Raw genomic sequence first — 17779 nt, 5'->3', positions numbered from 1 at the left:
AAAGCGCAAGGACGGGCTTAAGGACCCCGGTTCGAGCCCCCAGCTCCCCACCTGCAGGGAAGTCGCTTCACAGACGATGAAGCAGGTCTGCAGGTGTCTCTCTTTCTCTCCCCATCTCTGTCTTCCCCTTCTCTCTCCATTTCTCTCTGTCCTATCCAACAACAACATCAATAACAACGATAATAATAACCACAATGACGGTAAAACAACCAGGGTAACAAATGAGAAAAAATGGCCTCCAGGAGCAGTGGATTCATGGTGCAGGCACCGAGCCCAGCAATAACCCTGGAGGCAAAAAAAAAAAATTCTCTAAGGTTTCAAATCATGGTTCTGTCTTTATTCCTTGGGACTAAAAAGGTTATATATGTTTAACTATTTATTTATAAAGCTTCTACTGAAATGTTATTCTAGCATTCTATCATATTTCTCTACAATTATAATTATTTACCTTTAAACATTAACTTCAAAATTTAACAGCCTGCTAATTTATGTAGCTAGTCAACTTCTATCCTTATAATTGCTAAAATAATGAGTATTCATTTTTGATAAATATAACTTGTCAACTATATCTGAAACTTCAAACACACTGCCCACTTTACTACACACACACACACACACATACACACGCGCCCTGGTTTAAATATTATTTTAGGAGAACTGAAAACTGGTTAGGAGAACTGACCATGTGACAATTCTATAATTCTAGTTATCAGACCTCCAAATACAAACACAACTAATGACAAGTCAAAATATCTCCATTTGTTATACAGTCAGTGGAGTGAGAGAGATAACCTAGTGGTGACGCAAAAAGACTCTCTTGTTTGATGCTCCAAAGTCCCAAGTTAAATCCCCCACAACACCCTAAGTCAGAGCTGAGCGTTACTCTGATGGGGAGTGGGGGGGGGGGGGGGAGAGTTAACAGAATGAGTTGGGGAGATAACATGATGGCTATACAAAAAGGCTTTCATGCCTGAAGCTCTAATGCCCCAAGTTCAAATCCAACACCACCATAGGACAGAGCTGAACAGTGCTCTGGTAGAGGGGAGAGGGAGAGGGAGAGGGAGAGGGAGAGGGAGAGGGAGAGGGAGAGGGAGAGGGAGAGGGAGAGGGAGAGGGAGAGGGAGAGGGAGAGGGAGAGGGAGAGGGAGAGGGAGAGGGAGAGGGAGAGGGAGAGGGAGAGGGAGAGGGAGAGGGAGAGACTCTCATGTCTGAGGCGCCACAGTCCCAGATTTAGTCCCGCATGCCACCATAAGCCAGAGTTGAACAGTGCTCTGGTTAAAACTGAATGAATGAATGAATGAATGAATAAATATAGATAGATAGATAGATAGATAGACAGACAGACAGACAGACAGATAGAGACAGAAGAGCTAGAGAGACAGCTTAATGGTTATGCAAAAGACTTTTAAGCCTGAGGCTCTGAGGTCCCAGGTTCAATCCCCAGCACCACCATAAGCCAGAACTGAGCAGTGTTCTGGTCTCTTTCTCCCTCTTAGCATCTTTCCTTTGTCTACTCTTTCTCATTAAAATAAAATAAATAGGGGCTCAGGTGGTACCACAGCGGGTTAAGCGCACATGGCACCAAACACAAGAACCGGCATAAGGATCCCAGTTTGAGGCCTCCGGCTCCCCGCCTGCAGGGGGGCACCTTGACAAGTGGCATAGCAGGTCTGCAGGTGTCTGTCTTGCTCTCCCCCTGTCTCCTCTCTCGATTTCTCTCTGTCCTATCCAACATCAATGGCAACAATAACAACAACAAGAATGGCTGTGACGAGGGCAACAAAAAATGAGGGAAAAAAATGCCCTCCAGGAGCAGTGGCTTCGTGGTGCAGGCACTGAGCCCAAGATAACCCTGGAAGCAAAAAATAAATAATAAAATAAAATATTTTTTAAAAATCTGTTTTAGACAGAAACAGAAAGGAAGAGAGACACCTACAGACCTGTTTCACAGTTTGTGAGGCGGACCTCCTGCATGTTGGAAAGGAGGGGCTCAATCCTGGATCCTTGCAATGGGTCCTTTTGCTTGGTACTACGTGCATTTAACCAAGTGTACCATTGCCCAGCCCCCATGTTGCTTCATTACAATGTTCAATTTGTATTAACTCTCCTTTTTGACTTTTACCTTTTTGCTGGGTGATTGAACACACATATCTTTTGTTTTAGGTGTCAGATAAAGCAGAGACTTTGTAGAATTTGTACTGAAATCATTGGCAAAACCTAAGAAAAAGTAAGAGATTTAAAAACACATGATACAAAACCTCTTGATCAGAACTTTTTTTAATTATAATGTGACAGATGGAGAACTCTGTTGGCTCTTTTAACATGAGTACTTTAAGTGAAGTACAGACATCAGTTCAATATTCAATTCTTAGAAGATACCACGAACTGGCGAAGACTAGCAACTTTTCTAAGGAAGTATATACTGGATCTCCTTTCAAAAGAAGATACTTTGCTACTGTGTTTGTTTCCTTGTAATTCTATTTATTATTTCAATACCTTCTGATGGTGCCATCAGGAAATGTATATATATATTTGCTACAACTCACCCTTTCTTTTGAAAGAGGTGCAAATCACCAAGCATTATCTCTCTCCAGTAATCAAAAAATTCCGTACATACATTTCTACTATATGATATTCTCTTGTGTTAATATATAATTATTATTTATGGACTTTGAGATGAATTAAAGAGAGGATTCTAATATGAACTAAAGATAATGACAAATTACTCTCATTTTTGTCAGTACTATCCTCAGTATAGGAAAAGATACTAAAGGGTAGGGGTAGATAGCATAATAGTTATATAAACAGATTCTCATGCCTGATGCTCTGAGGCTCTAAAGTCCTAGGTTCAATCCCCCTACCCCAAAAACCAGAGCTGAGTAGTGGTGTAAATTACATATATGCTCAAAATTCTCAGGAAAAGTATTTTACATAAAAATGATAACCCAATTGCTGAATTAGACATTAAGACAAAAAAATTATATTTTCATCCTTCCCAGTGGACAAAGTCATCTAGACATAGTCTTACTTTGTTCTTCAAAACAGTCTTGTAAGATTTCTAATACATTCTGGCCCTGTCCTGTATTAATATGAAGTGTCCTAAAAAGAAAAAGAAAAAATATATATTAATATGTAATTTCCAGAAATTATTTGTTACTTATGTTACTATCTACTTTGAAAATTCTATCTCTATTTAACTGGTGAAAAAAGCTTACTTTACATAATGGAAAAAAAATACCACTTTTTGTTTATTGATACCAGGAAATCAAACTTGGGATTTTACACCTGGGTTACATCATTAGTCTTGAAGAGTATCAGTTTTATGACCAGGGACCTTTGTTTTTGCACCATTACTGAGAGGAAAAAGAATTTCGAGAACACCTGAGGAAGTCAAGGGCTGTTTCCCTCATCTGACAAAGAGGAAAAGGAAGAACACCCAGAAGTTGTAACAGGTACAGATGTGGCTTAGAAAGGAAGTGAAGGTATGGCCTTAGAAGTGAATAAAAATGAGCATCAGTTTCCACATGGGGTTAGTCACGTTTGCCCAAATGTCCCACATACTTCTCTGGCACATGGCTTTTCATTTTCCCCAATTAAATGTTTTAAACATGAGGAATACTTTGAATAGGGAGAAGGCTTTTAACAATGGAATAAAAATCACTAATTTGAGTCTTACAAATACAAAAAAAGTCATAGGACATATACTCAAAACAAAACAAGACTATAATGTGTCCTTTGGGTTTAAATTGGAGTGGCAGTGATTATGATTAGTGAAGTAAGTAGTAAGGAAGTGAAGGACAACTACAAGATAATTTTACTCTTAAATAGAATATAGAGCACTGAAACATATGAACTTAAAAAAAGGAAAAAATATATATAAACATATAACATATATAAACATAAATATATAAATATATATATAGTCAACCCATATCTATGACTTTGGGAGAACTAAGATAGAGGGGAGGGGAGGAGAGGGGAGAGGAGGGGGATGGGAACTCAGAATTTTGGTGGTGAGAATGGTATGGAATTATACCTCTATTATCTTATAACCTTGTAAATCACTATTAGGTCACTAATAAAAACATTACTTTTACTATATGAAAGCAATACAAGTACTGAAGAGTCCAAGAATTTCCAGAAAAGGGTATGCCATCAATTATATTAACAGATTCCTTAATTGAGTAGTTACATCTAAAACTGTTTTAGTCTACTGCTATAGCTAAGTAATACAATAACTGTTTAAAAGTTAATCAGTCCTGAAATGTTTCTTTAGTAAATATTCTAAGATTGTAAATCATTAACAAGTAATACAGTTTTCCATACAAGCTCTCAAATGCACTTTTGAGTCACTATCAGTTTGTACATCAATAGCAAATTTTTAATTAGCTGTATTAAGTTATACTAAGATAACAGTAAATTCCACAGAAGCAATACTTTGTTCACTTTATCCAATTCCTCCCAATAATAACATTTTGCAAAACTACAGTTTATTTCACATCAGGATACTGATAATGATATAATTTGCCAATCTTTTTCAGATTTCTGTAAGTACTCATTTGTGTGTCTGTTTCTGTGTATATACTTAGGTGTACATAGCTTACCACCCCTATAAATTGTATTATATGCAGAACAGAAGACTTTACCTTTTTCTAAGCCCTAAATAGCACATCTCTTGGTCCCTAGATACAGCATCTTACAACAGGCTTCTCCTACGCCCTTTCATAATCATTCCCAAATTCCTTCGGCCCCACAAAATAGGCCAAATCTTGCAAATATTCAATCTATTCTACAGAATTTTTTCGCCAAGAATTTTTTTTATCATTTACCCAAAACTGAGATCAACTCTTCCTGGTCCATCATTTATTAGGTGAATTTCTTTTCTCACTGCTACTAAATAATTTTACTACTTACATTAATATTCCTATTAATACATAATAAGTAATATAACTATATTAGTGGGCATAGAAGTCATTACTTTGGCCAATTATACTTTCTGAAGATGACATAAATATAATCATAAAAACTTAGTGTAGGTCTGGAAGGCAACTCAGTTGGCTCACATTACAAGCACAAGATCTCAAGTTCGTGCTCCTGGTACTATTAATGCATAGGAGAGACATGCATGGCACAGAGGAATGCTCCACAAAAGTGGAACAGTGCTATGGTATCACTTACTTTGCTTCTCTCTCCTCTGCCACTTTCTGAGATTAAAAGGGCAAAAACAAAGTCTCCCAAAAATAGTGGAATCACACAAGGTCCCAGTGGCAGCAAAAACAACAACAACAACAAAAACAGAATAGGAAAAAAAAGTTTATGCATATAAATTACCTGGAGGGTTGGCAAAATCTTCTTCTATAATCATTTTTAAGATGATCCTGAAAGTAAAATAAATTGTCAATTTGGTTTTGTTTAAAATGTACTCAAATACAACTCACCCTTTAAGTAATTTCACTGTCATTATCAACATGCAAGAAAATCAAGTTCTTCATTTATTTATTCAGCAAGCATTTGTTAACTGTCTATTACAATACTATAAAGAGATACTGCAGAGCAAGGAAAAGAGAACTTACCTCTTATCTATTTCCATACCTCTGCTCATACTATTCCTTCACCCTGGGATTTATTCCATCTTCTTTCTCTACCATATGGAATAAATCTTTTCTATCATCAAAATCATGATTACATGAGTTTCCAAAAATTTAAACTGGTTAACTAACAGAACCTACTTATTTCCTTTCCCAGTTAGAAATATACTTTTAAAATTAAAAAAAATAATAATTTAAATGGCAGGAAACAACAATAAAAATGAAAGCAAGAGAACCAGCTCTGAATAAATTTATAAAAGATGAAAAGTAAATGAAGTATGAGAGCTGCAAAAGCAGCTTAATAATCTACTGGCCCTCATGAGAAGAGAAACTGTCAGACCACATAGGTCACAACTATGTAGAACTAGTAAACTTGAGATCTAAAGGACGAAAATAATGAAAATGGGAAAAATGGAGGAATTGAAAGAAAAACTACCTACAGAATAGCATACTTCACTTACTCTAACCATATAAACACAGAGCTGAAAAAAGTGTACTCTACAGGTCAACTAAAAATAACAAAAAAGATCACCTGAGGACACAACAAGACAAGACTGGGAATACTTTGGGAACCCACCAAGTCACAGGTGAGTACAAACACGTGTGGCTCGTGGACAGAGAGGGGCCTAAGGAGGGATTCCTGAAAGAGACTTCCTGAAAGCCCCTATCTACTCGGGAGCGACTGGTAACAGTCTGGCAGTTGGCTATTTGAGGCACCACCTCTGGTCTGAGTTTTATCAACAAATAAATTGCTGGTAGAAGGAGAGAATCCCTTAAGGCTCACCAAATGCAACTGTGAATCTCCACTGCTACTGTCCCTTGGAAGCTGGAGCAGCAGCAGGGAGGCCCTGTGCTGAAATGGGGGGCAGAGACCTGATCAGGATAACTCAGGAGAAGACGAACACTCCCAGTGGTCTGAAAGTGGAGCTGTATAGTGGCAGTCTTTCCACACTGTTCTGCTAAAGAATTCGGAGACACGTTGAATAATTGTCTCAGAACCCACCAAGTACAAACAGGATTTTTTTTTTTTTTTTTTTTAGAAACTCAGAGGGTCAAGGACTACTACCCTTTTTGGCTCTGACTGCTCTCAGAGAAAATGAATTGGGCCTAAGGCTTTGGACCCTTGGGGCATGGGAGTCTCTTTGCATAATCACTGTGCTTTCACTCCCTGCCCCACCCTGTTTTATCTCTAGGTTAGGAAGGAGTTCTTCTTCTTCTAGCATTTGCCCTTCTTCCATAGCCAGTCAACAGGGTCAGGTTGAGCCTGAAGTAAACTTTTGAGACCTCCTTTGAATCTGGAGAGGTGGCAGTCGTTGACTATGTGGGTTATAGTCTGTCTGTAGCCACAGGGGCAATTCGGGTCGTCTCTGGCTCCCCAGCGATGGAACATAGCGGCGCACCGGCCATGGCCTGTTCGATAGCGATTAAGGAGGGCCCAATCATAACGTGCTAGGTCAAAGCCGGGTTGACGCTTGCAGGGGTCTGTGACGAGGTGTTTGTTCTTTACCTCAGCTGACTGCCAACTCTGTTTCCAAGAGTCTGGAACAGAGAAGTTCAGTGTAGGCGTAGGGGACCAGATTGGGTGATGAGACCGTCAAGCGTTGGACAGGGTGGGCGAAGATATCCGCGTATATTGGCAGGTCCGGTCGAGCGTAGACGTGGGAAATGAACTTAGATGATGCCGCATCCCGACGAATATCTGGCGGGGCGATGTTGCTAAGAACTGGAACCGGGGTGGAATGGATGGTTCCAGAAATTATCCTCATGGAGGAATATAATTTGGAATCAACCAAGTGGACATGGGGGCTACGGAACCATACTGGGGCACAGTATTCTGCAGTAGAATAGCATAATGCCAGAGATGATGATCGTAGTGTGGAAGCACTCGCGCCCCATGAGGAGGTGGCCAGTCTTGCAATGATGTTATTCCTCGCGCCCACCTTTGCTGCAGTTTTTATGAGATGTTCGTGAAATGACAGAATGCGATAGAGAATAACGCCAAGATAGACTGGCTGGGCTTCATGCCGGATTTTCGTATCGCCAAGCTGCACATTATCATGCGAGGCCGAGGCATGGTGTAGATGGAAAACAGATGAAGGAGTAAGGAAGGAGTAAGATAAAATATCTACTTATAGCTGGGGCCAGGTGGTGGGCACCTGGTTGAGCACACGTTACAGTGCACAAGGACCCAGATTCAAGCCTCCATTCCCTACCTGCAGAGGGAAACCTTTGCAAGTGGTGAAGCAGGGCTGCAAGTGTCTCTCTGTCTCTCTCCCTCTCTATTACCCCCTTCCCTCTCAATTTCTGGCTGTCTCTATCCAATAAATAAATAGATAGTTTTTTTAAAATTTTAATCTACTTATAATTAAAAAGTTTGCACTCCCATAACCTACAGGGGAGATAAAGAACAAAAGATGGTTTAACAGCCACCCGTGAACAGCCACCCTTGCTTCACCTCAAGGATTGAAACATTGAAACAACTGTTAATTCTCATAACTGTGAACTCTTTAAGTGCCATACTTAGGCACAAGTCAATCCAAGCAAATGTGATTAGTGGATTGAATAGTACTGAGAGAGGGACCTCATAACCATATAGAAACACTGGAGAAATGAACCAAGACAAAAGCCCAGATTAAACCAAGAAGAAACACTGGAGAAATGAACCAAGACAAAAGCCCAGATTAAACGCACGCGCGCGCGCACACACACACATAAAAGCACCTAAGAATAGGACAAGATCCAAACACTAATAAAGGCATTACTCAAAGGAGTGAGGAAAGAGTTTGAAAGAACTGTCATCAGAAATGGGGAAACAACAAATGAGATTCTGAAATAATGCACTATCTTTTTTTTTAATATTATTTATTTATTTATTCCTTTTTGTTGCTCGTTTTATTGTTGTAGTTATTATTGTTGTTGTTATTGATGTCATTGTTGTTGCATAGGACAGAGAGAAATGGAGAGAGGAGGGAAAGACACAGCGGGGGAGAGAAAGATAGATACCTGCAGACCTGCTTCACCGCCTGTGAAGTGACTCCCCTGCAGGTGGGGAGCCAGGGACTCAAACCTGTATCCTTACACAAGTCCTTGTGATTTGCGCCACGTGTGCTTAACCCACTGCACTACTGCCCGACTCCCCTGCACTATCTTGAGGAAGAGAGCTGAAAGCTGAAACAGCTGAGCTAAAAGCCTAACCAGATGAACAAGCTAATAACAGTATCATAACAGGGTAACAAAATAACTGAGCTACAGAAAACAGAGGGGAGAGAGAATAGAATAAATAAATCAGAAAACAGAATTAGCAAGATTGAGGATGAATTAGAGAAAACTAAGAAAAAAGTAAAAGATATCAAAAAAGAGATTAAGAATGCTGAATACAACAACAGAGACATATGGGATGACTTCAAAAGAAATAATATATGCATTATAGGCCTACCAGAGGAAGAGAGGGAGAGGAAGAAAGCATTCTACAGGACATAAAAGTTGAGAACTTCCCTAGTCTAGACAAGATAAAAAACATAAAAGTTCAAGAAGCGGGGGTCGGGCGGTGGCGCAGTGGGTTAAGCGCATGTGGCGCAAAGCGCAGGGACTGGCGTAAGGATCCCGGTTCGAGCCCCCGGCTCCCCACCTGCAGGGGAGTCGCTTCACAGGCGGTGAAGCAGGTCTGCGGTGTCTATCTTTCTCTCCCCTTCTCTGTCTTCCCCTCCTCTCTCCATTTCTCTCTGTCCTATCCAACAACGAATTGTGTCAACAAGGGCAATAATAATAACCACAACGAAGCTACAACAAGGGCAACAAAAGGGGGGGAAAAAAACGGGCCTCCAGGAGTGGTGGATTCATGGTGCAGGCACCAAGCCCAGCAATAACCCTGGAGGAAAAAAAAAAAAAAAAAAGTTCAAGAAGCCCACAGGGTCCCAAACAGAATTAACCCACACTTCAAGACACACTATATTTAGAATGAAAAGCAAGAAGGATAAACAAAGGATCCTGAAGGCTACAAGAGAAGAAAAAAAAACAGTCACTTAACAGAGGAAAACCCCTAAGATTAGCAGCAGATTTCTCCACACAAACACTACAGGCCAGAAGATAATGGTAAGATAATGGTGAGTGCTCAATGAGAAAGGCTTTCAAACAAGACTACTGTATTCTTCTAGACTGTCATTCACCTTATCAGACAAGCAACAGTTAAAGGAATCAACTATCACCAAGCCTGCCCTGAAAGAAGTTCTGAAAGGTCTCATAAACAATCACATCATCATAAACATACCATATATCAGAACACTCTAAAATTTTAGAATAATGGCATTAAACTATCTTCATTCAATAATATCAATAAATGTCAATGGCCTGAATTCACCTATTAAAAGGCATAGAGTAAGAAGATGGATCAGAAAAGACAACTCAACCATATGTTGTCTGCAGGAATCCCACCTAACTCAACAAGACAAACACAGACTCAAAGTGAAAGGATGAGAAAGTACCGTAAGAGCCAATCGACCATAAAAATGGGTGGGAACAGCTAGTCTCAATCTGACATAACAGACCTTAAAATAAATAAATTGAAACAGAGAGGGATGGACATTAATTAATGCTCAGAGCATCAGTCAATAAAGAGGACTTAATGGTTATTAACATCTATACACCCAAGGAGAGGCCATCTAAATACATCAAACATCTACTGAAATGGCTATAGCAATATCTTAACAGCAACACAGTAATAGCAACACCCCTTGGATGTTAGACCAGAAACTACCAAACACTTAGAGAAAAATATTAGCAGAACTCTTTTCCTTCTAAACTTTAAAGGTATCTTCAATGAAACAGATCCAATTACAAAAAAAAAATTGAACAATAAACACAAAGCAGAACTTGGACTGGGTCCGGTGTATTCCACCAAAGTAAAGGAATCTGGGGTGGCAGGTGGGAGAGGGTTCGAGTCCTGGTACATGATGACAGAGGAGGACCTAGAGGGGGGTTGAACTGGTATATAGAAAACTGAGAAATGTGAACAGGGGTAGATGGCATAATGGTTACACAAAGAAACTCTTATTCCTGAGACTCTAAAGTCTCAGGTTCATGGTAAAGTCACTTTCTTTACCCCAAGTTGGATGGAGCTCAAAGATAACATGTTAAGTGAAATAAGTCAAAAACAAAAGGATGAATATGGGATGATCTCACTCGCTCATAGAGAGAAGCTGAAATACAAGATCAGGAGGGAAATCTCTAAACAGAACTTGGACTGGAGTTGGTGTACTGCACCAAAGTAAAAGACTGGGGGGGGGGGGGTTGGGTCCTGAAATATGATGGCAGAGGAGGACCTGTGGGGGTTGTATTGTTATGTGGAAATATTATGCATGTACAAACTATTGTATTTTACTGTTGACTATAAACCCATTAATCCCCCGATAAAGAAATTAAAGGGAAAAAAGCATACTCTATTAGTGCTAAATATAACCAAAATCTATGGATAAGTCAGAATTTTTAATCTCTGAAACAAAAATAAAATTTCTGAGACAAAAAAGGAAAGCCAATATAAGTTCTAAAAACAGAAAAGAAGCCTGAGGAAATCAATATGAATGGTGAGAAAGAAAATTCTAATTAGGGGAGCTGGGTGGTGTCACACCTGGTTGAGCGCACGTTACAATGTGCAAGGACCCAGGTTCGAGTCCGCAGTCCCCACCTGCAGGAGGAAAGCTTTGCAAGTGATGAAGCGGTGTTGCAGGTGTCTCTGTCTCTCCTTCTCTATCCCCCCTTCCCTCTTGATTTCTGGCTGTCTCTGTATCAATAAAGGTAATAAAAAAAGTTTAAAAGAAAAATCTAATTAGGGGCAGGGGTAGATGGCATAATGGTTATGCAAAGATCTTCTCGTATCTGAAGCCCCAAAGTCCAGATTCCCTCATACCACCAAAAACCAGAGTTGAGCAGTGCTCTGGTAAAAATTTTAAAAAATAAAAAAAAAAAATAATAAGAAAAAGAAAATTCTAATTAGTACTTTCAAATATCACTGATAAAACCAGGCTTATAAAACAAAAGTGGTATACCATAAACAGACAGTGCAACAAAAAAATTGATAATTAAAAACATGATTTTAAAACAAAATTAAAAAGTCAACAATTACCAAAGAGGGCAAAAGACAAAAGAAAATGGAAGAAAAGGGGCTGGGTTAAACACACATTACAATTTACAAGGACCTGGGTTTGAGCCCCCAATCCCCACCTGCAGGAGGAAAGCTTCACAAGTGGTGAAGCAGGGCTGCAGGTGTCTCCTGTCTCTCCCTCTCAGTTTCTGACTGTGTCTATGCAATAAATAAATAGAATACAAAAGAAAAATTGAACATTAAAACAAAGTATATCTAGATATCAGAAGTTTGAACTTCTGGCCGGTCATTGCATGCAAAAAAAATGGAAAAAGACAAAATACACAATCAAAAAAAAAAAAAGGAAAGAAAAGAAAAAGAAAGAATATACAATCTAATTTCCTAACTCTGTAGGAAATGTGTGAATGGTGAATTTAAGCAGCTCCAAGGGGGAATCAGGCAGTGGTGCAGTGGGTTAAGTGCACATGGCGCAAAGCACAAGGACCAGCATAAGAATCCCTGTTCGAGCCCCCGGCTCGACACCTGCAGTGGAGTCACTTCACAGGCGGTGAAGTAGGTCTGCAGGTGTCTGGTCTTTCTCTCCCCCTCTGTCTTCCCCTCCTGTCTCCACTTCTCTCTGTCCTACCCAACAACGACAACAGCAATAACAACAACAATAAACAACAAGGGCAACAAAAGGGAAAAAATAAAATTAAAAAAAGAAGCAGCAGCTCCATGTACCTAGGGGGGAAAAAAAGTAAAATTTCAGGGAATATTGGGGGAAAATAAAAAAAATATAATGAATACTCCCAAGAGAGAGAACAGGCAACCTTAGAAAGAAAGTAGGAGCAACAGAAAAAATAAAACACAAAGACACGCTAACACTAAAGACTTGAGTACATATCTGAGATACTTTGGGTCCTATCTTAAGAATGTAAAAACCAAAGGGTTTACATTTCAAGTAGAAAACTGGGGAGTAACAGGATGAATAGCATGCTTTAAAAAATGAAAATTGTATTATTTTTTCTTTTTTTAAGTTTTATTTCTTTGATAGAGACAGGGAGAAATTGAGAATAGAGGGAGACATAGAGAGGGAAAGAGAGAGAGAGACATCTGTAGCCTTACTTTACCCCTTATGAAGCCTTCCCCCACAGGTAGGAACCACAGACTTGAACCCAGGTCATTGTGCACTGTAATGTGTGCACTTAACCAGTTATGCCACTGCCTGACCAAAAAATGAAAATTTTATTATGGATGCCAATAATAAATGTGCATATGAAAAGATGTTCCACATTAATACATTTCATTAATAAGGTAAAGGATTCTTGAGAGATAGCTCAGTCTATTAGAGTACCGATCTGCATGTCTAAGGCCCCCAAAGCTGGAATTCAATCCCCTGCACCACTTTATGCCACAGCTGAGCAACATTATGGTCCTCTCCTTCCTCTACACTTTCTCCTATAATAAATCATATTTTTTTAGAATTACTAGGAAGGTTGAGAGTCAGGCGGTAGTGCAGTGGGTTAAGCGCACATGCAAAGTGCAAGGACCAGCGTAAGGATGCCAGTTCGAGCCCCCACCTCCCCACCAGCAGGGAAGTCACTTCACAAGCAGTGAAGCAGGTTTGCAGGTCTGCCCCTCTCTGTCTTCCCCTCCTCTCTCCATTTCTCTCTACCGTATCCAACAACAACAACAATAAAACAAGGGCAACAAAAAGGGAATAAAAAAAAAAAAACGTAAAAAAAAAAAAAGAATTACGGGCGGTGGCGCAGTGGGTTAAGCGCACGTGGCGCAGGGACCGGAGTAAGGATCCCGGTTCGAGCCCCCGGCTCCCCACCTGCAAGGGAGTCGCTTCACGGGCGGTGAAGCAGGTCTGCAGGTGTCTGTCTTTCTCTCCCCTCTCTCTCTGTCTTTCCCTCCTCTCTCCATTTCTCTCTGTCCTATCCAACAACAAAGCAACGTCAACAATGGCAATAATAACCGCAACGACGCTGCAACAACTAGGGCAACAAAAAGGGGGGAAAATGGCCTCCAGGAGCGGTGGATTCATGGTGCAGGCACCGAGCCCAGCAATAACCCTGGAGAAAAAAAAAAAAAAGAATTACTAGAAAGGTGAAGTGACTCAAAGATAGAATGCTAGTCTCCTAGATATGAAGCCCTACATGTGATCCCAGGCATCATGTAAAGAAGTGTCATGTTCCCAATAGGGACTTAAGAGGTTTCACGGGGGCTGGGTGGTGTTGCACCTGGTTAAGTGCACGTTACAATGCACAAGGACCTGGGTTCTAGCCCCCAACCCCCCACCTGCAGGAGAAAAGCTTCACCAGCAGTGAAGCAGTGTTGCAGGTGTCTCTCTGTCTCTCTCCCTCTCTATCACCCCCTTCCCTCTCAATTTCTGGCAGTCTCTATCCAATAAATAAGTAAAGATAATAAATTTTTTTTAAAAAAAAAAGAGGTTAAACATGCTCTGGCGCTAAATATATGGGCCCTGGAGCAGGTGGATGGAGGTAAATAGTTAATTTTAGCCACAGAATTTTTTTTATATATAAGAATGAGAGCTACTCCCTGCCTAATTTAACTTGCTAGCCCTTTTCTCCACTTTGAAACCATTCTCTCAGACAATATTCTTATCCAACCTCAGGCTAGCTACCAAACTCAAGCAAAACTACCATAGTTGTATGCTCCCAGGAACATGCTTTAAATGGTTTTCTGAGCTTTCTTCTATCCTAAAATCCCTACTCTTGGCTGCTCTAATCCTACTTGTTGGTTCCTGTTCATTCACCATGTTGTCTCAACTTAGGTCAGGCCATCTTTCAGACACCAAGTTTCAGATGCTACCATGACTCCATCCCGACTTCTCTGGGCAGACAACCTCACCAATGTGTCCTAGATCCTCACATCTCCAGAGCTCTGCTCCACTAGAGAGAGGCAGAAACAGGCTGGGGATATGGATTGACCTGTCAATGCCCATGTTCAATGGAGAAGCAGCTACAGACGCCAGAACTCCTACCTTCTGCTCCCCATAAACAACCTTGATCCATACTCCCAGCGGGGGAGAAGTGACAGGATGAAAATAAGAGGACTCTGCACTCCAGCTCCATCAGCACCCAGAGAGAGACAGGAAAGGAGAGGGACATAGGGAGGTAGCTATGATGTCATGAGTGGCTTAGAAGGGAAGAGAGGGGGAGTCGGGTGGTAGTGCAGCGGGTTAAGTGCATGTGGCACAAAGCACAAGGACCTGCCTAAGGATCCCAGTTCAAGCCCCTGGCTCCCCACCTACAGGGCAGTCACTTCACAGGCAGTGAAGCAGATCTGCAGGTGTCTATCTCTCTCCCCCTGTCTTCCCCTCCTTTCTCCATTTTTCTCTGTCCTATCCAACAACGACGAAAACAATAATAACTACAACAATAAAACAACAAGGGCAACAAAAGGGAATATTAAAAATAAATAAATAAATAAATAAACATTTAAAAAATATGTGGAGGCAAAAGATGTACAGTCTGGGACATCTCTATACCTTCCTTTTCATTTCGCTGTGAACCTAAATCTCTAGAAAAATCAAGTCTTTAATGCTGAACTGTGGCCATCAGGTAAATTTTACTGTCTCCAATGAGAATGAGTGACTTCGGCTGGAGGGTAGATAGCAGATAGCATAATGTTTATGTAAACAAGGCTGTCAGGCCCAAGGCTCCGAAATCCCAGGTTCAACCCCCCCCCCCCCCCCCGCACCACAGCAAGCCAGAGCTGATGAGTGCTCTGGTAAAGAGAGAGAGAGAGATGAAATATATATGAATGAATGAATGAATGAATGAATGAATGAATGAATGAATGAATATGGGAGGGGGGTAGATAGCATAATGGTTATGCAAAGAGATTCTCGTGCCTGACACTCCAAAGTCCCAGATTCAATCCCCCACATCACCATAAACCAGAGCTGATCAGTACTCTGGTAAAAATTTAAACAATAAATAAAAACCAAAAAACAGAGAGAGAGAATACGAGGGACTTCACTGCTCTCTGGAGAGAATATATAATGTAAACAACTAAGTGTCCCCCGGTAACTAAGCTCACGCTATCACCCTATACACCCAAGCACACAGGTAATCAGAGCTTATCAATGCTGAAGACCTTAAAAGGGGGAGACACAGGAGAAAGTACAAGTTGAGGATAGCTGGTGCGGTTGGTACAGTACGTAATAAATGTGGCAAGTCTAGGAATGAATACATGGTAACAGCGCATAGCACTGACGGAATAGTAAACACCAAGAGTCCAGACCCAGAGCTCCCGCCCCCCATTCAGGTTCTGCCCTTCAGAACCCGGTCAGTAACTGACGTTCCCACCCGGTGACCCGCAAGTCTGCAGCGCAGACAGCTTTCCCGAGGCGTCTCAACACCTCTCGGGACAGAAAGTCACACGAACTGAGAACCAGGGCTGTGCCTAAGATATAAGGAAAAAGAAGTCACAAGACTCTCTGAAAGGCAGAAACACCGTAGCAGCACAAATGCCAAGAAACCTGGAGGAAACAGCCCAAGTCCATGAACTCTCGTCTGTAACCACACGCTCAATCACGCTCTCTGAAGCCCCGGGAGGCTTTGGCCCTGAGATCTGCAGAGACGCGACTCCCTCCCCGCCGCGGCCGGGGGCCCGGAGCGCACTCACCAGCCCCGACGAAGCCATGTTTGGGCCCGGCTCCGCCCACGGCCAAGCGTCCGTGGCAGAAGCCCACAAGGGTTCCGGGGGGAAAGAGGTCCAGCACAGACCGACTCGTCCGAGGAGCGATGAGGCGGCTACCTAGAAGCGCCCCTCAGGAGCGAGAAGCCCAGGAGAAGAGAGATTCCGGGCGGCGAGCGCGAGCCGCGACTCCTCTGAAAACATCGGCTCAGCTGTCTAACAAGCGCGCGTCCCAGGACTTCGCAGTTTGAAATTAGCTGAGCATGCGCAAACGGGGCATGCGACCCAATAGGAAGCAAGCTTGGAGGAAGCGCCCGCTGACCCAATAGAAGCCACGCCCCCGGCCTCTAGGCCCCGCCCAGCACTCACACACCCTCGCCGCCTCCTGCTTGCAGAGGGCACATCTGAGCTGGAGTTTCCTTGGACAGGAAGAGTTTGGAACCGCACAGTATAAAACATCTTAGCGGTTCTGTCCAAATATTGGAAGGATAATTGTTAGAAATTCTGGAAGTGGGGGCTGGGCGGTAGCGCAGTGGGTTAAGCCCAGATGGCGCAAAGCGCAAGAACCGCTTAAGGATTCCGGTTCGAACCCCCCCTTTTTTTTAATATATTTATTTACTTATTTATTTATTTTCCCTTTTGTTGCCCTTGTTTTTTAACATTGTTGTGGTTATTGATGTCGTTGTTGGATAGGACAGAGAGAAATGGAGAGAGGAGGGAAAGACAGAGGGGGGAGAGAAAGACACCTGCAGACCTGCTTCACCGCCTGTGAAGCGACTCCCCTGCCGGTGGGGAGCCGAGGGCTCGAACCGGGAACCTTACACCGGTCCTTGCACTTTGCACCACGTGTGCTTAACCCGCTGCCCACCGCCTGACTCCCTCGAGCCCCCCCTTTCAACCCCCACATGCCGGAGGCTCGCTTCACAAGCTATGAAGCAGATCTGCAGGTGTCTATCTTTCCTCCTCTCTGTCTTCCCGTCCTCTTTCAATTTTCTGTCCTTTCCAACAACAACGACAGCAATAATAACAACAATAATAATAACAACAACAAACAACAAGGACAATAAAAGGGAAAAAATAGAATTCAGGAGCAGTGGATGCGTAGTGCAGGCACCGAGCCCTGGCAATAACCCTGGAAGGAAGGAAAGGAAGGAAGGAAGAGTCACACAGGGGAGATCAGTATTTAGCCTAATATTTTTATTCAGTGAGAACCAAGTTGCCTTGAGTAATTTTCATATTGTCTTCCTAAAATTCTATTATGCTTACTATACCTAAAAGAAGTCTTTTTTTTTTGCCTCTATCCTAAATAAATTACACATCTGTCAGATTCTTTATAATATTAAAAACTTCCCTCCTCCCTTATGAGTTTTGAACCTGAGACCTTCTGGCTTGCTAAGCAAGACTTCTACCAGTGGGCTATTGGCCTAGCCCTACTGGCTGGGTC

At 41.8% G+C, this 17779-nt stretch overlaps 1 protein-coding gene across 1 annotated transcript in view; it reads right to left on the bottom strand.

Moving 5' to 3' along the window:
* CENPC (centromere protein C) overlaps positions 1-16544 on the bottom strand; it is a 75310-nt gene extending 58766 nt beyond the window's left edge. Inside the window, exons 1-4 of the mRNA XM_060187993.1 lie at positions 16324-16544; positions 5332-5378; positions 3029-3099; positions 2123-2217 (exon numbers count right to left, since the gene is read on the bottom strand). Of these exons, the coding sequence (XP_060043976.1) occupies positions 2123-2217; positions 3029-3099; positions 5332-5378; positions 16324-16341 (231 nt within the window). The 5' untranslated portion in view covers positions 16342-16544. The remainder of the gene's footprint in view (positions 1-2122; positions 2218-3028; positions 3100-5331; positions 5379-16323) is intronic.
* Positions 16545-17779: the final 1235 nt, after the last annotated feature.

This window comes from Erinaceus europaeus, chromosome 3 (genome assembly GCF_950295315.1).
Source record: "Erinaceus europaeus chromosome 3, mEriEur2.1, whole genome shotgun sequence".
Classification (NCBI taxonomy): domain Eukaryota; kingdom Metazoa; phylum Chordata; class Mammalia; order Eulipotyphla; family Erinaceidae; genus Erinaceus; species Erinaceus europaeus.
The sequence above is the reverse complement of the archived record's forward strand: the minus strand, read 5'-3'. Positions and strand labels throughout refer to the sequence as shown.